Below are 22,057 nucleotides of genomic sequence, written 5' to 3'. Positions count from 1 at the left end.
AAAGAGAATAACTGAGCCTCAGAACAACGGGATGCAACACTGCAGAGAACTGCGAGCTGAGAATTAGTTTGCTTTTATCAGAGGTGTAACATTCCTCTAGTATGGACGGGAAAATTGAACATTAGAGTTCAGATAGTTTAAAAACACATTTTTAGGGGAAGGATGTAAGTTCTGTGTCCGCTCTCCGTGTGCCTTTCCCCAGGGCCGGGGGTACGCGGGGACACGGCGGGGCCGCCCTCTCGCCCGCTGCAGCCGCGCTCTCTGCCCGGTCTGTGTGGCCGTTCTCCACCCTGAGCCCCTGGGCCCTGAACCGGCTCCGTCCGGCCCGGGACGTGCCGGGCTTGCGGTGCGTGGATTCGCGCTGTGCTTGGATTGGGGGTGCGCTGCGTCTCGGGGTGCGCTGAGTCTAGGGGTGCGCTTGATTCGGAGTGCGCTGGATTCGGGGTGCGCTGGATGCGGGGTGTGCTGAGTCTCGGGGTGCGTTGGACTCGGGGTGCGCTGAGTCTCAGGGTGCGCTGAGTCTCGGGGTGCGCTGGTCTCGGGGTGCCTTGGACTCGGGGTACACTGAGTCTCGGGGTGCGTTGGACTCGGGGTGCGTTGGACTCGGGGTGCACTGAGTCTCGGGGTGCGCTGAGTCTCGGGGTGCGTTGGACTCGGGGTGCACTGAGTCTCGGGGTGCGCTGAGTCTCGGGGTGCACTGAGTCTCGGGGTGCGCTGGTCTCGGGGTGAGCTGAGTCTCGGGGTGCGTTGGACTCGCGTCGCGCTGGGCTCCAGGTGCGTTGGGCTTAGGGGGCGCAGCGGGCTCGGGGTGCGCTGGGTCTTGGGGGCGCGTTGGATTCGGGGCGCACCGGGTCTCGGGGGCGCGTTGGATTCGGGGCGCACCGGGCTCGGGGTGCGTTGGATTCGGGGCGCACCGGGCTCGGGGTGCGTTGGATTCGGGGCGCACCGGGCTCGGGGTGCGCTGGATTCGGGGTGAGCTGAGTCTCGGGATGCGTTGGATTCGGGGTGCGCCGGGTCTCGGGGGCGCGTTAGATTCGGGGTGCACCGGGCTCGGGGCGCGTTGGATTCGGGGCGCACCGGGCTCGGGGTGCACCCGGGGGTCCCGCTGGCTCTCAGGGCCCGCTCGCTCTCGGGGGAGGCCGGCCCCGCCGCGCTGCGGGCGGCGCTCGGATCGCGGCGCTCCGCCCGCCCGGCGCTCCCGGCCGCTCTCCGCGCTCGGAGCCGCCCCGCCGCTCCGTGCCGCCCCGCGCTCGTCTCGCTGGCCGCGCTGGGCGGGCCTGGCGGAGCCATGGCGGCCGTGCGGGGCCTGCGGATCTCGGTGAAGGCGGAGGCGAGCAGCGCCACGGCGGAGCCGCGCGGCGCCGAGCCCGAGCCCATGGAGGTGGAGGAGGGAGAGCTGGAGACCATCCCTGTGAGGCGCTCGCTGCGGGAGCTCATCCCGGTGAGGCCCGAGGGGTGTGGGCGAGGAGGGGCTGGCTCCGGCGGCTGGATCCGGGGTGCCTGAGCGCTCTGTGCGGGCTTTTGGGGGGATTCTTGGGAATAGCAGGGAATAGGAGGGGGCTCGGGGGCGAGTCCTGAGGAAGCGGGCGGGATGTGCCTGGGGACGGGCGGAATAAAGGAAGCGGTGGAGAAGAGGATTTGGGGTGCAGTGTTGGGGTGTGGAGGAAGCTGTGGGTGGAGGGGGTACAGGGAATGTTTGATGCCGGGATCTCAGGGAATACCTGGAGCAGGGAACAGGGGCTGACGGCGGATAGCAGAGCTGGGAGGGTGGGCTCTGATGAGTGGGTTTCCTTCACGATGTTTTTCTGCCCTTTTTCACTCGTTGATTGTTTCTCTACAAGTTTTAGTAGGATTAGGTTTAACAACTAGAAATGGGTCAGAGTTTTAAAATCCTAAGTAATCTTTTGCTCTCAAAACTTGGGTGAAAATTGTTTTGGAAGCTAATCTTTAATTAGCTTGTCTACCAACGTGCTTGTGCTTTTACACAACATGTGGCCTGAGAGACAGCATCGTGCTGTACTTCCTTGTGCTCCGTGAGTCAACCTCAGACACTGTGGGGTTTCAACGTTTAAAATCATGTTTACTTTGCTTTTCCTTTCCTAGTAACTCTGGCCATTTGGCAGCATTAGTGCAACTTTTGGTGCTGTTACTAAGAAAAGCGGTTGGATTGTGTGTGTTCTTCGGTCTTTCTAAACTGAGACTAACCTACTTCTAGAAATGGTCCTTTAGCCAAAGTAATTATTGCAGCACAAGTGTAAAGAACTCTTTTGCTCCTAAAGAAAGCAGGAGGTGTTCTTCCAGCTCTAAACTTCTGACAGTTGAGAATGTCAGAATGAAGAGGTGCCATTTTACAAATGCAAACAATGGAGGGCACAGAATTGGGTCATTGGTCCAGGGGCTGTGGGGTTTAGTCCCTCTCTAAATTCACCAGTCCTGACTGACAGAGAGGAAACTTGTAATTTTTCCCCCTCTCATTCTCCATTTTTACCCCCTCTCAGTATCAAAACTGAAGTATTTCACCTCGCGATTTGGAACTTGGGGTTGAAATAATGATAGGAATAAAATGCTACTTGTTTCATTGTGGATGTGGCTTGCTGTTCTCACTTTATGAGATTAAAAACTGCAAACTGACATTTCAATAATCAGGTATCACTGTTAAATCTGCTCATGTGTTACAAGGAAATTATACCCAAACCCAAAATTGTGGAAGTCTTACTCAGGAAAGATGTTTGATGACTTTTTCTGTATTACTGAGAGAGTAAAAGCTTGGCAGCAGCTGACATAGAAACTAAATTCTGTCAAAGGAAAGAATCCTTACAGTGAGGGAAGTTTGGTTCAGTTCATGTGCTTTTACTTTCACTGACATGAGGGTGCCTCTCTGTCCAGGGATGTAGCTTGGATCAAGGAAAAGAGATTCTGTTTCTTGTAGGAATGCTCAGGTGAATTTTTCCGTGTAACAAGTGTGTTGCTTTCAGTGCTCATTGAGATTTCATCACCATTTTGCTCTGTTTCAGGACACCAGTAGGAGATATGAAAACAAAGCTGGAAGTTTCATCACTGGCATAGATGTGACCTCCAAGGTAATTTTTGTGCTATGGCTCTTCAACATTTTGTCATTTTTGCCACTGGAGAGATGGAACCATTTCATTTCTTTCTTTCCCAACATGGACGAAGGCTTAGCCTGGTGTTGAGGTCATTCAGCTGCATGAATCACTGCATATTCCAAAGATACAGAAACCTATAGTGCTTCCTAATAAAATTTGGAGAACAAGGAGCTTCTCAGCTCCCAGTTCCCAAAATTGGACAAGTTCCAGGCAGGCTGTTATTCGTGAGCTACATAAGAGGAGCCTGAGTTGCCAGTCTAAAAAATTCTCTGGAGCCAGTTCTCCAGTGTTAAATTCATGCTCAGAGAAACAAATTTACACTTTTGTATATATTAAAAAACAAGGGAAAAAATAATATAATCTTCAAAGATGAATTTTGCCTGTGGTAGAAAGGCTTCTTTTAGAAGAGGGGTTTTATTTAATATTTGTTAGCAAGGACTAGATAATGTTCCTGTTCCATAATGGAGTCTGTGTTTTTCAAGCCACCTTGTTTCCCATGCATCCTGATTCCCATTGCTGGACCTACACAAAAACTGTTGTGTGACACAGAAATATTTTTGTGAATTACTTCTACATTCTGAAACCTACAGGTCTCTCCAGAATTAACAGAATTGTTAATATAAATTGTTGGCTGTCTGGTAGATTTTAAGTGTCCTCAGTGCAGTTTATTGACCTTGTTTGAGTGCACTGCTTTGCATTTTGCAGGAAGCAATTGAGAAGAAGGAGCAAAGAGCCAAACGCTTCCATTTTCGGGCTGAGGTGAATCTGGCCCAGAGGAACGTGGCCCTGGACCGGGACATGATGAAGAAAGGTACAAGTTCATCCAGCAGTCAGGAGCAAAGATCCCTTTAGTCACCCCCTCACAGTGTCTTGACTTGATTTATCCTGCAATATTTCCTACATTCCCAGAGGTTTTGCCAGATTACTGCTGAAAGGAATCACTTTGAGGTTTTTCCACCTTCTCGTTTGCACATCGTTGTTTTTTAACCTGTTTGACACTTTCCATTTCACTCCTTGTTTTACCAGCCCCAGCACAAAGATGACATTTTTGTGTGTCTTATTTACTATTGCTCAATTCCCAGGATTCACCTTCTGGATCAGTGCTGCTTTAAGAATCTTTAAATGCTCTGTAAAAACCCTGGAGCACTGTGTGGGTACACGTGGAGGACTCTGTGTCCTGTGCACAAGGAGATCAGACTCTGTGCTGTACACACAGTGAAGCTGCACTGATGGCAAGCTGGAACAGAAGCCAGGAGATGTGTGCACAACAGATTGGTGCTTTTGGCACCCAGTTAGTTCTCAAGGCTTTTTTTCCAGCTGGCAGCTTGGACCTGCTAAGCTGTGGCCTGGAACAGCTCCCCATCAGGTGATAAAAGTGGAAGTGCTTTGTGCAGGGCCTTATTTTGTTCTGGCTCTTTAGTACTTAATGATAGCACTTTGGCAGTGATCAAAGAGGAAAAAAAAATGTTTTTCAAGCTGTTTGGTTGCTGTGCAATCTCAGTACCTACCAGTGCTTGTAACCCTTTTAGTTCTTAATTTATTGAAAGTTTTGCCTTGTGGAAGAATAAACCAAGTTATGGCCTATGCCATGCTTCTCTTCAATTAGTTCTTCTTTAGGTTATTTAAAGTATTTGCTTTATAAACTCATATGCTAATAATCTGAAAGCTTAGAATAAGTACCAGTTTTGTGTCTTTTCTTCTTTATAGCTATTCCTAAAGTAAGACTGGACACCATTTACATTTGTGGAGTGGATGAGATGAGCACCCAGGACATCTTTGCCTATTTCAAAGAATATCCTCCTGCTCATATCGAGTGGCTGGATGACACCTCATGTAAGTAAACAGAGTATTTGTAATTCTTACTCTTTTATTTAAACCTGGTCACAGCTGTATCTCTAAGGGGAAAAAGAAAAATGTCTAAAATTATGTGCTGCCTCCATCTTGACATAAATAATATATCTGAGAGAGGGTGATTGAACTGTGCAGTTGGGCAGGTTGGGATGGTTTTGGGTGGAGGAGGAGGAGATTTGTTGCCATATTTGTGTAGTGCATGCTCCAGGAGAAATGGGTGGGTGGAAGGAGGTGGCAGCTGGGTGTGATTTCCATAGATTGGAAAAGGAATGTGGGTACACATGGTGAGGGCTGTTTTGGGGGTTGAGATCAGCAAGATCAAAGGTGGTGGCAAGTTGAGCTTTCCTCACTGCCACTGAAGCCTCTAGAAGAGATTTTTGCTACAGAAAATGGAACTGGAATACTCTGAGATGGTCATATGGCTGCAAACCTTGTGCCTGAAAGAATAGAAAAAGAAATAGGAGCCAGTGCAGGTTTTCCAAACAGCTGGAAACTTACTGACAAGCATGGCTAAAATCTGAGAATCAATACCTTCATTCTCTGGAGTGGCCCTGAAGAAATTCTGCTCCAGTGCAAGGCAAAATAGATGGTGACCTTGAAGTCACTGTATATGACAGCTTGAAGTACTGGCACAAGCTGATAGAAAATGTGAAACCCAATGAGCCCTGGGTGGATAATTACATTACAGAGCTGCTGGATGGACCTGTGCTGATGCATGGGCTTGAAAATGCACAGCTTAACTCTTCATTTCTAAGATTGTCTGTTTTCTTAAATGCTACATGAGTAAATTCATGTGAAAATTAAGGCTTCAGGCTTGTAACAATACCCTTCCGTGGTTATTACACATCTTTTTTAATGGTGAATTTTTATGCTGTGTCTGAGTTACCATGTCAGCTACACTTGGTGAAAATATCAAGAAAAAGCTTTTTCTTTTCAGCATGGATTTGCATTGTGGCAAAAACTTCAATGTTCTCAACTGAATTACATCTTAAGGTGTGCAAAGGTGGATTTAGTGTTATGTGTTTCAAATTGATGAACATGAAATGATGAAGGTTTTGGAAATTTGGAGGTGGGAAGATGAGGCAGACTGACAAAAAATGTAGATTTATTAACCAATCAATGAAGTTAATACCTGGGTGTTCTTCACCTTGTAATTCTTGTCTGAGTAATTTAAGAGAAATTCTCTTTATTTTGGGTCACTGTACAGTCTTTTTAATATCTGTTAACAGCAGAACAGAGACATTTGTTGCTGTATTTTTACCAAGTGCAGAAAGCTTTTGTTCAAATCCTGTTTCTAAGCAGTTTTAGCTCTTTCAATTTCAACATCTATGAAATGCTTTTAATTGGCCTAACAAGTTATATTTTAGTACCATCTGCTAATGCTTAAGGCTCATCCTGAATGATGTTGTGAACCTCTGTACTCTATAATCTGTGCAAAGTGCTGGAGCAGTCTCTTGTTTGCCCCTATTTTCCTGCTTTTTGGAAAAGATTAACAGAATTCTGCAGTAAAGTCCAAGGTTCTGTTAAGTTGCCAAAGGGGAAAAAGATCCAGGCTTCATTCCTGCCCCCTGCTGCACCCTTAATCACATTTGTGTGGGAACGCATGGATCCACTGACCCCAGTCCAGTGCCCTGATTTGCTGTTTTCAGGAAGCTTCTCAAATCTAAGTATTTCAGTGTATTTCAGTGATTTTGGGGATTTGATCAGCTCTTGTGTTTTGTAATAAGCTGAAAACTATGTGTCCTTCAGCTTACCTGGTGTGTTAAAGAATATGACCTTCCCTGCAAGAGATCTGATGGCTTTTTCTGTCATTTCTGAATTTTTGTCATTGATTTCCTTCCAGCAAGGCAGGGGAGATGTGACTGCTTGATGACACCAACTACATTTGGGTTTTGTGTTTCTGTTTGTCCCAGGTAATGTGGTCTGGCTTGATGAAGTGACAGCAACACGGGCTCTAATAAATATGAGTTCCCTGCCTGATCAGGAGAAAACAAAGAGCAGAGAAAACAATAAGGAGAAGACAGCTGAAAAAACCAAGAAAGGTAGATTGAGATATGCAAATACAGCCATCATCTCATTAAATCAATGAAACCTTAAACTTCTGCTGGGGTATTGCATAACCTAAATTACTGAAGGAGCTTCTATCATATAGTTGCAGGTAAATGTATTCTGCCACTTTAAAAAAGGCTTTCATCTTGGAAACCTTTTGAAGAAGCTGCTTCTTAAAAGGTGGGTTGGAGCCAGACCAAAAGCAGTCATTCAGTCGATACTAAACGTGTTAGATGAGGCTGATACTGGAGCTGGTATTTATAGTGGGCCATGTGCACAGAAATAGCTCTGTGTGCTGTGCCTGCAAAAGCAGGCAAAGTGGGCAAAAAACAGGTGTGACAAAATGGTCTATTTTTGAAATGCCACCTCGAACTCCGTTTTTGATGCACCACCATCCTTCAAGTGTGTCCCTCGCAGCAGCGTGACAGTGCATCACTTCACCAGGGTGTGTATCAGCTCTAAATTTGGCTGTTATCCTTTTAAGAAAGAAGTTATTAAAAGGTTGGTTATAAAAGAGCAGAGCAGCAAAAGTACGTGTTAGTGTCGTGATCACTCTGGTACCTGACTGCCTTGGTTGTAAATTTATTTTCCTTTTATGTGGGGAAGTTTAAAATCTGGATTTTGCTACCTGAGGACAGTTTTGCTCTTAGGCTGCTGTGAGTGCTGTGGTTGGAGGTGCTCTATCACGATACAGAGCAAAAAAATGTCATATTTATTAACTTTTCCATAGGTTTTGCTTAAAAATGCTGTAGCAAATCTCTCTGTTAGGTATCTGCAGTTCTTCCAAAAGCCTTTCTGGGAAATTTGGTGTTTCAGGCTTTGTTAAACTTATGGATTCTTCTAATTCACCCCCTTTTCCTGCTCCTTTTCTCCACAAAGCAGTGGCTCCTCAACCATCCACATGACTTTAATTTTGGCCTAATGTTGATAAAGCTTCAAGTGAGACTTGTTAGGAAATTTTTGGAGATTAGGGACATTGCTTAAATGGAGCATAAACATACCTATTTAATCCTGCTTGCTATGAATTGCATATTATTATTATCATTGCACCCCATCTGAAAATAAGAACTGTAATCTGAATTACTCCTGTTCCTCTGGAAAAGTGAGATATTAGAGAAAGTACAGACTGTTCAATTACATCTTAAGGTGTGAGATCCATACAGATACCCTGGAGTCATCTGGCTTGGTTACATTCCTTTTTTTAGATGGGAATTTCAGGGCTGTTGTAGCATTTAGGGAAGCAAGAGATTGGTCTGTGCTATGAGAAACTTCTAATTTGTGAGGCAGAAAAATGCCTGAGTACTCTCCCTGATGGAACTTAATTATTCTGGTTTGAATTTGAGTAATTTGTTTACTTAAATTCTCTCCTTGGTTTCAGTTTGGTTAATCATGCTTTGTTTTCACTCAGGAATATTTTCAGGATCTTTTGAACAGCTGCCACTCTCTATTTTAAGTTTTTAAATCTATTGTTGGATGAGATTTAAGATAAGGAACTCCGAAATATAAAAGAGAGAATTTCTCAATCTTAGGTCTGTGAAGTACTTTGAGATCTTTGCAAATGATGTTGGCACATCACACTTCTTAGCTGTCCACAGTCATTACTTTTTTACAATATTTTATTTCTTGGGGGCTTTGGAAAAAAAAAGACAGAATTAATTGTCTTACACTGAGCTAAAAAGAACTGAGAAATCAAAGCAGCTCACAATTTTAGCAGTTCTGGAAGCATGCACTTATTGTTTAGTTATTTCACAGCAAAATTAAGTCACTATGGTTGGATTTTTTCCTTTTTACTATTCTCTCTCTCTAAGCTTTTGATTAATAACCTGTTTTACACTGTTAGTATTGGATATTTGCAGGCATTTGAAAAGGAGATGGAGGGAAAGGCTTTTATGTGCCTTTAGTGCCTTGGCGTTGCTGATCTCTGATTTTGAACACACTAAATCCTGACAGGCAGTGCAGTTGCATTTGCTTTCAAAGAATTAAATTAATGATGCACATGTGCTGCTGCAGGCACAGAGCTCTGAATTTCACTGTGCTCCACTTTTCCATAGGCATTCACTGCTTTGATTATTCCCTAGGCTGCTCAGGAGGAAGGAAAACACCTTCAGGCTGATTTCAGACAATGTAGGTAATCATAAATCAAATGAAGCTGACACACTAAAATGGAGCTTGGTTTTGTTTTGTTTTTTCTTTCCCCAATTATTTTCCTTAGAGAAACAGGAGGAAAGCTCTGATGATGAGACAGAAGAAGGAGAGGTTGAGGATGACAATCCCAGTGATGTTGAGGTCAGTACAGAGGGGAAGTGGAAACTCTGCTGTGGAAGTTCTGCTGTGGCTGGTGTGAAGTTTCACAGCATTTTAGGTTTCTATTTGCAATTCACAATTTAATTATCAAAATAAATGAGGTGGGGAGTGAGAGGGAGTGCAGGTGGTGGTAATCCCAATGTAAAGTGCTTTGTGAAAATAGATTTTGGAGAGTTTAAGAGTGAACCTGGCTTCTCTTTTCTGCTGAGAGGAGGCAATGAAAGAACAATAATGGAAGGCAGTGACCTTTCAGCAGGGAAAGTGCTTAGAGCCCAATGGGATTTAGGCTGCCCATGGATCTGTGGGAATCAGCACACACAGTGATGTCCTGGCAGCAATTTAATCCTCACTGCCTGAGTGTATAATAGGTGTGATTAGGATTTCCTTTAGGATTGGCTCAGTGAACACTCCTACATCGTGGAAATCTGAATTGGAATTTCTATAAAGCAGCTATAAATGAAAAAGAAGGGGTTTTAATCATTGTGCAAGGGCATGAGAACCTGTTAATAATATCATGTAGATATGAAACAGGAAGAAAAATTAATTTTTTTCAGTGCCCAAGTTTTTCTATTTATTTTCTGCATTTCAGTCAGTAATATAGAGTCACTTGACAATTACTGGATTTAATAACCTGAGTTAATATTATGGAGCAAGATAAGTATCTATTTTAAATTTTCAGGACAATTTACATTAAAAATTAATATCAGCTTGTCAAGAAAATAAAGCAGAGTTCATTTGAACATCATTTGAAAAGTGACTTTCTTCATAATCACTTGATTGCTTCTCTGTAAGCAACCAATTTTTGTTCAACAGTCATTTGGTTTTTGAGTCCAAAATACCTTTTTTGCCCCCAAAGTTGGATGCCCTCTCCCAAGTAGAAGAGGATTCTCTCCTGCGTAATGACCTTCGCCCTGCCAATAAACTGGCTAAAGGAAACAAGCTATTCATGAGATTTGCTACTAAAGGTAAATGACCACCTTAACAAGCACCCTCAATTCACTGCTTGTTGTAGTTTTATTTGTTGCTAATTCATGACTCAAAGTGCCTACTTCTTATTTAAAAGTGTGATTTTTTTTTTTTTTGCTAATTGTTAGGATTTTGCCATAAATCTACATTTCTTGTGTGAATTATATCCAGTTCAAATTGTATGAAAATTATTGTACCTCAGGGCATTCTTCCCAATTCCATGGAATAGGAACGATGCCTTTTTCCAGAAATAAATTCCACGTTTTATAATTATGGATACAACTTGAGATGCCAATGAGGGATTAGTAAAAAATTTTGTCAAATATTAATTTTATTTATGAATGAAATGAAAATCCATATAAATTCTGGACCATGCAGGAAGTGGTACATCCATTAAGAAAAGAAAGGTGATGAGGAAGGTGAGTGGAAACTCCAGCAGTGACAGGGGGATGTAATGCCCTGTTAAGCTGATCTGTAGAAACCCAGTCTCCCTGGAATTAAGTTTCTAGACACAAATAAAGCTGTGGTGGTAGGAGAAATTCCAGAGGTGTAAGCAAAATTGAATCCTTCATGGAGGAGGGCGAAGTAATTCTGATTTTAAGGCACACTCAGTCTCACATTCTGTCTTTGGATGATTATTTATTTTTATGCTGTGCTGTAAGTTATATTCTAAGAGGGAAAAATTCTTATAACTTATGCTTTTTGCAGATGACAAAAAGGAGCTGGGAGCTGCAAGAAGAAGCCAGTATTACATGAAATATGGCAATCCAAATTATGGAGGCATGAAAGGAATTCTTAGCAATTCTTGGTGAGTGTTGGACAGAGGAATTGGAACACTGCAGGTAATTGGACAAGCTAATCTAAAACTGTTTTAAGTTGTGGATTTTCTATTTAGTTTATGTAGATGCTTCAGTGTAAATAATGTTTTTGCAATGTGAGTATGAATAATTAGAGAATTTTCTCATGAAAATAAAGTTTATGTTCAGTCCAGCTCTGACATAAACACGTGTCTGCTGCTGGAGATGATAATTGCACATCCCTCATCCAGGATTTAGGGGCCATGAATGAGCCATAATTCCTGTGACAGGAATGTCACCCTGTCTCTGGTTTTCAGGAAGAGGAGGTACCATTCCCGTCGGATCCACCGGGATGTGATCAAGAAGAGGACGCTGATTGGGGACGATGTGGGCTTGACTCCTCCCTATAAACATCGGCACTCAGGTACTGGTGGCACTGGGACAGCCCTGGGGGGACACTGGGACATGGAGGGCTGGGCAGGATCTGGAGCAGTGCATCACCAATCCCATGGGATGTGTAGAAGTCTTCTTAAAAAAATAAATCTGAATCCCATTTGAAGAGTTTACAGGAAATTCCAGGGGCAGAAGCCTCATTCTGCTCATTGCTTCCCAAAATAGCTGCTGCTTTTTATGTGACATTTTTCTTTTATAAAATTTAGGGCATGGGGACTGTGGCATCAAAGGCTAAAAGAAGGGATGAATGACTTCTTCAGCCTTCTTGGCAATTTGTCATACTTGCTAAGTCAATTCTCCCAATCTCTAAATGTAGAACAGTAGAGATGAGAAAATTCTATTAATTAGGCTGGAATATCTTAATCTGCTGCCTAAGGTAGAAAAGCAATGGGTATGAAAATCTGACATGAGACAAGTGCAGTGTGATTGGCCTGTTAAAAATACAGCCAAGGGTGTGACAAAGCTCATGGAAGATTTTCCATGTTGGTCGTGTAGTGCTGTCTGAAGAGATGTCTGAGTGCTGGTGATGACTAAATTGAAATTGTTTCTATTTAAATCAGTGTCTGTGATGAATTCATAATGATGATACCTGTATTCTTTTTTGGCATTGCTGCTTGCAGGACTTGAAAGGTTTTTTGCAGAGCCAGCAGCTGGTACATTAAACCCTGTAAGATCCTGGGAATTGTGCTTAGCTCAAGAAGGAAGAACTGCACCTTCTACAAGAGGCAGTTGTACTTCAATTACTGTGTCCAGCTTTGTGCTTGGCCAGGCCTCTGAGGGTGTAAACACCAGGGACATTTTGTCCTGTGACAGTTTTGTGCCATTTATTGATTCCAGTTAAAATATTCTGCAAAATATTCTCTCTCTTTAAGAAGAGAGGACTAAACTTCAGACTCACCTTAGGAGATCATTAATTACAGTGAGGTGATTTTCCTTCAGGTTTGCTTGTCAAGTACATTCTAAAATTCACTTGATCAGAAGGAGTTTGTTTTGCTGCAGGCTTGGTAAATGTTCCCGAAGAGCCCATCGAGGAGGAAGAGGAGGAGGAGGAGGATCAGGATATGGATGAGGATGACAGGGTGGTGGTGGAGTACCGGGATGAGCTGCAGGCTTTCAGGCAGGCGCGGGAGCGCAGCGCCGCCAGGAGATCCAGCGCCAGCGCCTCCGACTCGGATGAGATGGACTATGACCTGGAGCTGAAAATGATTTCCACCCCCTCGCCCAAAAAAAGCATGAAGATGACCATGTATGCAGATGAGGTGGAGTCACAACTGAAAAATATTAGGTAAAAGTTTCTTAGTCCTTAAAAGTAGCGCTGATGAGTTTTTCCAATTTTAGTACAGAGCTGTCGAAGCTTGAAGACAAACTTGAAACTGTTTTTCAGTTCTTAATATAATTTTGTAGTGGATATTCTAACAAGAAATACATAGACTATGCTTTCAATTAAGCAGCTTTTCCTGCAGATCTCTCTATCCTTGCTTATTAATAATGAAATTTGAAGTAAAATCAAGAGAAATTTATGGAAACAACCATCATTAACAGGGAAAAATTACTCCTCTGTTTTCTCTTTGCCCCTTGCTCTTTATCTCAGAAAAAAAATAACCCTCAATTATTGATGACAAAAAGGAATTTATGTTCATTATGGGCTTACTAACCAAAGCTGTATGTATTGTAGATGAATAAAATAACATGTGTCCCTTCAGTAGGGTGGTTATACTCATTATAATGTCAACAACTTTTAGATGCAATGAAATGGATACTGAGGTATTAATGGAATTATTGTTATGTTTAGGATTCTGGCTTGAACAGCTTCTAAGCATTGCTTTTACTTCTTTTTCTCAGCAGAGAAATTCTGATATTACTATTTATATGATGTCATTTTCCATATAAGAAGACTTAACTATACTAGATTGAATTTTATTTAGGGGACATCAAGTCTATGATTTGTTTTTTAGGAATTCCATGCGAGCAGATAGCATAGCCACCAGCAACATCAAAAACAGGATTGGCAGCAAAGGATCCTTGGAGAAAGTTGCAGATGTGAGGCTCCTGTTGGAAGAGAAACGTCAGAACAACTCTGGGCCACGGCAGCCAAACAGCACTGTCAAATCAGGTAATTCTATCACTCATTTCTGGGCAGAATTGTCACTAAAATATATTTATTTCACCCCTGTGCTCCACTGCAGATAAACTCTGCATTCACAAAGTTTGTCCTCATTTAGAGATTGAGGTGGGAATTGCTTTGGGGAAAAAATCAAGTATGCTTTAGTGAAAGCTTTTTTAGTGATGCTGATTTCTATCCATTTTCTTTGCCTGTGCCAATTTCCCCCCATTTTGTCCCTTTTGATTTGCTCCTTCCTTGAGGCAGAGATTCTCTGCAGCTGAGAAACAGCACACAGGGAAGGTCATGCACAAAATCAAATGTGAAACACTGACTTTATTTAAAAATACACATAAATACACATTAAAAATATGTATTACATGAAGATGGGTGGTTTTGCATTTGTAAGGATTTATTTCTGAGCATAAATAACTTACCTATTTGACTTAAACATGTATAATTTCAGCTGCTTCTGACATATGTAATATTATCTGACTGATAAGGGAAAAATACCTTATTGTATCAATAAAAAGTCAAAATTATGTTTGTATATTTTACCCCTCCTGCCCATTTTGGGCCTCTGACAAGTTAACGCATGATCCTGAAATTCCCTTTGCATTCATATTTTTGTTTGGACCTCCTGTAAGATTGGGAGCATCCAGCTAAGCCAGGCAAACTTCAGAATACAAAATCCACATCAAGGGTTAAGTATCAATATTTCTAGTATTCTTTTTATTTTATTCTGCCAAATACCAAGCAGTTGTAGAACTCTAAATCAAGGGATCTGTTATCTGAAAATAATTGTTGAAGGCAGACCAGTTTTCATGGAATTCTACCTCCTGATGGATATTTACACATTCTGCTGCTACACCAGAAAAGCAGCAGGCCATGGGACAACTTAGGTTTTTATCTTTTGGACAGAACACCACTTGAAAACATGAAATGTCAAATTTATTGCCAAAACTGAAATGAAATCTGGCTAAATTGTACTGCAGAAATTTCCAGGAAATCTGAGTATGAAAGACTTATATGAACAGGCTAAAGAAAAGATAAAAACCAGAATCTGTCTAATTTCTATAGTGAATGAGCATAAACTGAGCTGGCAGAGTAAATGCCGCAGGATTTTTTTTTTTTTTTTTTTTGTGTCATTTTAATCACTGAAAATATCTGCAGATGTAAGGCAGAGACTGGGAAAAAGGCCACACTCTCCAGAAATCAAAGCTCCAAGCAGTACCTGTGCTCCTCGTCGAGAACCAATCTCAGATGTGCACAGCAGGCTGGGAGTCCCCAAACAAGATGTGAAAGGCCTCTACTCTGACACCAGAGAGAAGAAATCAGGTTAGTTGTGTGCAGAAAATGTTCTGCTGCACTTCCTTTTGGTTTTGGAGTCCAAGAGAAATTCCAAAAAATTCCAGCAGAAAGCCATGAAGGGGTGAAGTTGAATGAAATTCAGGAAAAATTCACAAATGTTTGTTCAGAGCTTTGAAATCTAAGTACGTGTAGGGAGGAGCTGGGGGGTTTTGGGAGCAGTATTTTTATTGAGGTGGGCTGAAGATCAAGGACTGCTTTCAAACTGTGGGCACCAAAACAAATGTCAGGAATGCAGGGGCACATCAGGTGTGCATTAAACATCCTCTGCAAATGGCTGCCCTGAGCCTCCTGCAGCTTAATTTCAATTACTCTACCAAGCATAATCAGTTCCATGCCAAATATTAAAGTGGGAGGAATAGGAAGGGTTTGAAGAGTTGCAGTGAGTTTAATTGGTTTCTTGACTTTTTCCTCTCAGTCTTGTCTCTTTTGGCTTTTTAAAAAATGTTTGTTTTTCATTTGCTTAGGTAATTTATGGACCAGATTGGGGTCTGCGCCGAAGACACAGGAAAAGACTCCAGAGAAAGCTGAAAACTCTGTGGCATCTCCAGAGGAAGATGACTCTGAGCTGCAGAGGGTTTGGGGTGCTCTCATTAAGGAAAAAGAACAGTCCAGGCAAAAAAAGAGTCGCTTGGATCATTTACCCTCCCTACAAATCGAGATCAGCCGGGAAAGCAGCTCTGGCTCAGACTCTGAATCATGACTGGGTTCACAGCCTGACCCTCCAGGTGCTGACTGCAGCCTGGCAGGATCCCCTTTGCCCAAAAGCTGGACACTGGCAAAGACTCTGCAGTGAAGGTTCCAGAAGTGTCTCTGTTCTTTTTCTACAACAAGAGAGGCATAAACCACTTGAAATTTAAAGCAAAGACAATTATCTGGAGTCTGTGGCTTGCCCTGTGCTCTGTGGGGCATTGTCATCTCTGTTTATGACAGCAAATCTGTAGTGAATTGTAGCAAAACATTTTCTCTCCCCAGCTTTGAACTTAAAAGATGAGGCAGAAATGCTCTGTATTTTTAAGGAGACCTTTTCTGTTCTCAATGTTTTCATCATGGAGGCTTTTAACAAAATGTTTTACATACTTCATCCAAAGAACAGGGCATTTATTTCATGATCCAGATCATTGCCTTGCCCTTCTGGCTCTTACCAGCACCTTTCCTTTCCTCTTGAAGTAATAACAATAAATCTTCCTGGGTGGGCAGCCAGCAAGGATAAAGCATGAAGGGATTGGTTTTCACATTCTCTTCTTTCCAACACACTGAATGTAAATCCAAGTTACACATTTTATTACAGTTAAATTCCATGTAGGTATTCCAGTGGCACCACCAGAATCCAAGGAGCCCTGCTCATTTATTTTGGTGATGCCACGTTCTGCTGTAGCAGGGATTAAGATGTTCAGGACTGCAAGGTTGAATGTTTGACAATTGTGTAAAAACCCCTGAGGGTTTGGGGGTTGTTTTTTTGCTGTTGTTCCACGAGGAGAGATTATGTTCCCATCATCCCACCTGGATTATGTCCTGAAGAAATCCAACAGCTGGAAAGCATTTTTATATTTGTGAGAATCTTCCCATTGGCCACGGTGAAAGCTCTAGTGGTGTTTTCCTCTGTGCTGTTCTATCCATGTAGAAGTGAAAGAGAAAAGGAAAATTTTAGGATCACTGTCTCCTGTCAATATTTTGGATGTTTTTCCTGTATAGTACATGTGGATGTGGGCATGGGTGACTTGTTCCACTCAGCTTTTTTACCTGCACATTTTCATCCCTCCCTGGGTAGGACAAGGGTTTGATCAGTGTGCAGCTGCTATTTTTTTTTTTCATGTTGCCAGTAATTCTGAGTGAGGAATAATGCAACACATCACATTCAGGTAAACAACAGGTAGCAAAACCATTGTAATAATCTGAAATCTGTTTGCATTGTCCCTGTTCCTTGGTTCTTGGTCAGTCCTAAATATCTGTGAACTCCTCTTCCCATTTCTGCTTTTTAACAAGCAATTTTCCTTTTTTTTTTTTTTTTTTTTGCCCCCCCTACCTGTTTTTGTACTAAGTTGAAGTAGGTTTGAGATTTCAGCAAGGAATCTGCAAAATTAACTTTTCTTATGCTTTATGATGTTTGAGGATAGCAACATGTCAAATGACAGGCACAGTGACTGAAGGGGCAGTCTGGGGGCTGACCAGGCTTCAAGCCTTACTCTTTCCTTGTTTTGTGACACTCATCCTTGATTTTATATTTAATTATTGAATATATAAATGTCTCATAAAAGTACTGTTGAGAGAAACGCCTGCAATGTCTGATCACTGTAATAACTCATTTTAAACGTGTGCTTTCACTGATACCCTCTCCCCAAGCTTTCCCAGAGAATCACTCCCATCTCTCCAGATCCTGATAAAATTTATTTCACTGGTATCTTTTTGCCAGTAAACCTTTGTGTTGTGTCACTGCTTTGAATCCACTGGGACCTTTTTTATTTCCTGAAAGGAATCAGCCATCTCATCCACCAAAGCTGGTGTTTCCATGTCAATATTCCTAATTTAAACCTGGCAAAGGATAAACTGATGGGAATAGAGGATCTCTAGCTGATCTGAAAGATGTGTGAAATCAAACACAGGTCTGTGACCCTTAAATCTGCTTCTGCCTTCCAGGTTGTCAGAAATATGCTTTAAAAGTTCCCCCACGCTGGCCAGGACTGTGGTTTTATGGTTTTGGTGGGGAGGTTTGTGTGATACTGAGCCCACAGGAGCTTAGGTGCCACAAAAATCGAGGTTTATTGTTTAAAGGACTTGTAGAGAGGGTTTTGTAACTGAGTGTTCCTTGGTTTTGCTTTTTTAAAATGTACAGAGAAATCTTGGAGAGTGCTGGTATCAGGAATTCTTTCCAGCTTTGGGCTTCCTTAGTTACCTGAACCAGAAGTGCTGGGTTTTGGTAATTAAAAATGAACTCTAAATTTTAAGTCAATGCTTTTCCCTCAACGTTTTAATTTCCATCTGAAAATTATTTGATTGAGAGATTGCAAAGAGAATTTTATTCCAAGTTCCCTTCTCTTTTTGTTCAATCCTTAGCTAATGTGATTTTTCACTCACCTCCCAGCTATCATCACCTACAATAATTTGATGCAGAAATTGATGTTTGATAGACAGGACCTGTGTATTTCACTAAAATGTGTTTTATGTTGAAAATTGCAAAAAAAGATAATGTTGGCTTTGGCTCTTGCTGGGGGATATGAATTTTAGGTGATTTGTTTACAGCACCACACTAATCCTTCTTCTAGGGAGTTTTTGCTGTTTGGAAAATGTGGATTTTTGATAATTCTTCAGGCTGACTGAACACTTGGTGTCGAGGGTGAAATTTTAAAGCAAAGGTGACTTTGTGTTTTTAAAACGATGGCTGATGCACTTAACAGAGGGAAGAGCAAACCAAAACACCCCTATTTTCAGTTCAACATGACATAATGTGAAAAGAACGGAACTTTTATTTAAAAACAGCTGTTCTGTTCTAAATGAACAGCCTGAAATCGCTCGACCCCTCCAGTGTTCTTGGAAAAGGCAGAACCCAGGGCAGGATGCTCGCTGGGGTTGTGCCCGGCTGGGGCCGACACGAGGGAGCTGCCCGAGGCTGTCGCCTGTCCCTGCCCTGAGGTGGTGCCTAAACCTGGGGTTTTTTTGGGGTTGTTTTGTGATTTTTGGGGTTTGAGCGATGCCCGCGGCTCCGCCCGCCCCGTTCCCTCACGGCCCACACGGGAGGAAATGGGAGCGGCGGCGCACCCCCCTGTGGAGCAGTGGCACAGCCCGCCCCCGCCGCGGGGTGGTACGGCCCAAGGCTTTATAAGCGGCCGCGCAGAGGACTCGCTCCTTTTTGCGCCGTGCGTTTGGAGTGGCAGGGTGAGGGCAGGCGGTGCCGGGCTCAGGCCGGGCTCGGGGCCTGCAGGGCGGGCAGCGTGGCGGCGCAGGCCTGGCGTACCGAGCAAAGCAGCGCCCGTACCGCTGAGCGAGCTGAAGCGCTCGCTCCCCCCGCTCGGCAGTGGTAGCGGCCGCCGGGCCTGCCTGGGCCGCGCGGGCCGGGCCGCACCATTGGAGGGGCGGGGGGGGGAGGGCGCGTGGCGCCTCACGGCCCTTGTCCCTCAGGCCACCATGGAGGCGGCACCGGCACCGCGACCCCGCCAGGGCCGGGAACGCTCCCCGGTAAGTCGGGAGGGCTCGGCCGGGCCGGGGCGGTGTGTGAGGGCATCGCTGCCGAGGCTGGCGGTCACGGCCCTGCCCGCGGCTCCGTGAGGGCCGTGCCGGCAGCGCTGCTCTGCAGGGTGCTCGGCACCCAGCGCCGCCCGTCGATTTCTGTGGCGCTGCAGCCATAAAAATCAGCAATTAAATCCCTTTTTTTTATTATTTTTCGATATGCTAGACCCTTCTTGTGTAATTAAAAATTACACCCACAGCATTGGAGTAGATGAGATTTCAGTTTGAAAATTGCTCTGTTGGTAAATGTAATCCTGCGATCTGCAATATCTTCTTACACTAGTTTACCTACTTCTAAATTTTTTCCTACACTACTTAAGTTTACATAGTTCTAAATTTATTCTTGCACTATGAGTTTACATAGTTCTAAATTTTCTCATTAAGAATTATTTAGAGAGGATTACTACTACTAGTAGCTGTTTGCTATAAGTATTTTAGTGATTCATATCAACTTAAACACGGGTGGAAGCACAAGCAGAGTTGGTCATGAGGGTCTGGTTTTGTTCAAAAGTATTATGCTAACACTTTTCTTACTTTTACTCCCACAGCAGAAAGATGTCTTGAAGTAAAGAGTAAGTTGAATTTTACTTTTCTTTTTATTAAGGTGTGATAAGTTGTTAAAAGGGGTTCCAGGCCTTTACAAGTCAAAAATAATATGTAAAAATTACATCTTAAGTTAAATAAAAACTCAATAAAACTGATTTTGTGTATGCGTGAGTTGAAAGCTAATACATCATACATGGGGGGAGATTGTACAACTGTTTGAGATGAACGCTGGTGTTTTGAGTAATTACTTAGAGGAGTTAATTAACAGCTGTTAATGATGATAAACCTGAATAGGAAGTGCCGTCAGATGCGAGAACTGACGATACCCTTGTTCTGGTCTGAAATGCAGCTATACACAGGAGCCTAAACCTCCAAATCCATCCTGTAGAACCCAGCAGGCAGCTTGCTGTCCAGGAAAAAAAAACATCTCACTTTGTCCCTCTGTCCCACTTCCTCTGCAGAGCCAGGCTTCCCACCTGGATGTGACACAGCAGGACTGGGAACAGCTGGGGAGGTGGCCCTGATGTGAAGGTGAGTGATGGCTTTCAGTGCACTACAAAGAACTCTGCCAGGTGAAATGCAAATTGAGAATTAAGTTTATAGGATATAAGGAGCTTGAGATGTGGATTTTTTACTTGGTCTGTGTTCCTTAGAATTGTAAGCCTGATGTGTATTTTCTGATGCATTTAGGTAGAGCCTGCAGGTCTGTGCTGCCACGTGCTGGTGGTTGATGTCCACCCACTGATGGGACATCTCTTCCCAAGTCCTGTGGAGGGCTCTGACACAGCAGAGTACGAGAATCTGCTGGGTGAGTTTAATATTTATTGTCCTCTGAGCTGAACGTGGTGGCTTTTGGCTGCAGTCTCAAAAAGAGACTTAGTTACACATTTAGAGCAGAAATTCTGCTCAAGATGTATAATGAATTAAGTTCTAGGCAAAAAAAAAAAAAAAATACTTGGACTAAAGCGCAGGCAGTAAATGTTGAGGGCAGCTGTTCCTGCGCTGTAGACAGAGATAAAAGTCTTCTTCTGCCACAAATGTGTTACTTTCCCTGTGATATCATGTGATGAAACTAACCCAAATTTGCTGGAATTACCGGCAGATTGACTGGTGGTGAGCAAAAGGTCTTCTGATGATATCTGACTGATTAACAAACCCATTAATGATGATTAAGGCTGGTTACCTGACCCTGCTCCTCTGTTCCAGGTGGTGCTGCTGGAAACATCTCTGAGGCAGAAGGACTCCAACAAAACACCTGGGCTTGAGGATTTTGTGTAGATACATTTTCTGCCTGTTACAAAGTGGTAACAGTTAAAGTGTTTATTATTACGTGTACATTAAAACAATTTTTTAAAACCCACTGTTTTGTCACTTGACTGCATTAATTTGCTGTAAGATGAAGATGTACCTAGATTGGTGTGTTCACTGTCAGTGGGGTTTAGTGTGGTAGAGTTCAAACAAGACACCAAGAGTGTAATTACTGCAGAGACCAGCCCTTCAATACTCTTGACAGCCAGAGCAGCAAATGCAGCTGCATCTGTAGCTTGTTTGCAGGCTTGCTGTTTGTCATTTTGATCTCAAACTTGAATTTAAATTCTACTGCAGAAGCAAAGTTCAAGGGTTAGGGGGAATCTTGGGAACTTGGAGATGCTTAAAAGTTAAAACCCAGCATTTGAGGCCAAAACTCCCAATTAGTTCAATTATGTCAGTAGAACTGGCAGGATGTAACACTAAAGTGCTCCTAAGCATCCATACTGATGGTGCTGAGCCTTCTGCCTGCGTGGTGTCAGCAGTGGAAAATTTTAGGGTGTGCTTTTTGCAAAATTCAATTCTCAACTAATTCCTCAAGAGCCTGTGTTCACTGCACAGCTCCAAGTGGGAGAGCTTGGGATTGGTTTTGCCTTCCCTGTGGAGTTCAGGTGAAGCTCTGAATTGCTTTTTAATTTTGATTTTCTGACTGAAAGGTGCTGTGAGTTGGTGCTGTTCCTGTGGCATCACAGGGCTGTGTCCCTGTTCCTCCAAAAGCACCAGGTGGCTGTGCTACCTGAGGTGTAGGCTGCATAAAATGTAGAAGTTCAGGAATTTCTCTTGAAGTTGGTGTTCAGAAAAACAGGCTCAGTGTTGTTGAGAGATCTCCTGGTTATACAACATGCAGGTGAATTAATCTGGATTTTTTTTCCCTTGAATTGTTACTGCAGTACATCCAGGGCTTAATGAAAACATTCAGCCTGGGCAATGGAGTAGGTAAAACATGTTAGGAATTAATCAGTTGCTCTTTATCTGAAAGGAATTGA

General features: G+C 43.1%; 1 protein-coding gene, 1 long non-coding RNA gene and 2 other non-coding genes across 4 annotated transcripts; all 4 read left to right on the top strand.

Moving 5' to 3' along the window:
• Positions 1–1,246: 1,246 nt before the first annotated feature.
• Positions 1,247–17,427, top strand: NCBP3 (nuclear cap binding subunit 3). The gene is made up of 13 exons (XM_021550957.3): positions 1,247–1,441; positions 3,015–3,080; positions 3,810–3,915; positions 4,812–4,937; positions 6,869–6,997; positions 9,217–9,290; positions 10,165–10,273; positions 10,983–11,082; positions 11,389–11,495; positions 12,524–12,809; positions 13,480–13,637; positions 14,799–14,963; positions 15,461–17,427. The coding sequence occupies exons 1-13, from the start codon at positions 1,289–1,291 to the stop codon at positions 15,694–15,696; spliced, it is 1,815 nt and encodes a 604-aa protein (XP_021406632.2). The 5' UTR covers positions 1,247–1,288; the 3' UTR covers positions 15,697–17,427.
• A 1,443-nt stretch (positions 17,428–18,870) lies between these two features.
• Positions 18,871–21,123, top strand: LOC110482004 (uncharacterized). The gene is made up of 5 exons (XR_002467352.3): positions 18,871–19,166; positions 19,766–19,789; positions 20,225–20,294; positions 20,454–20,571; positions 20,970–21,123. It is a non-coding gene; the product is annotated as an uncharacterized LOC110482004 (long non-coding RNA).
• Positions 20,034–20,107, top strand: LOC116184327 (small nucleolar RNA SNORD49). The gene has a single exon (XR_004149089.1). It is a non-coding gene; the product is annotated as a small nucleolar RNA SNORD49 (small nucleolar RNA).
• On the top strand, positions 20,825–20,898 carry LOC116184321 (small nucleolar RNA SNORD65). The gene has a single exon (XR_004149082.1). It is a non-coding gene; the product is annotated as a small nucleolar RNA SNORD65 (small nucleolar RNA).
• Positions 21,124–22,057: the final 934 nt, after the last annotated feature.

Source organism: Lonchura striata, chromosome 20 (assembly GCF_046129695.1).
Source record: "Lonchura striata isolate bLonStr1 chromosome 20, bLonStr1.mat, whole genome shotgun sequence".
NCBI lineage: Eukaryota > Metazoa > Chordata > Aves > Passeriformes > Estrildidae > Lonchura > Lonchura striata.
The sequence above is the reverse complement of the archived record's forward strand: the minus strand, read 5'-3'. Positions and strand labels throughout refer to the sequence as shown.

What these genes read in the sequence shown, in the direction of transcription:
- NCBP3 (XM_021550957.3), top strand. Translation starts at nt 1,289, where the DNA reads ATGGCGGCCGTGCGGGGCCTGCGGATCTCGGTGAAGGCGGAGGCGAGC. An exon ending in CCGGGACATGATGAAGAAAG is followed by an intron (nt 3,916 to 4,811) that starts GTACAAGTTCAT and finishes TCTTCTTTATAG; the next exon opens with CTATTCCTAAAGTAAGACTG. An exon ending in GGAATTCTTAGCAATTCTTG is followed by an intron (nt 11,083 to 11,388) that starts GTGAGTGTTGGA and finishes TCTGGTTTTCAG; the next exon opens with GAAGAGGAGGTACCATTCCC.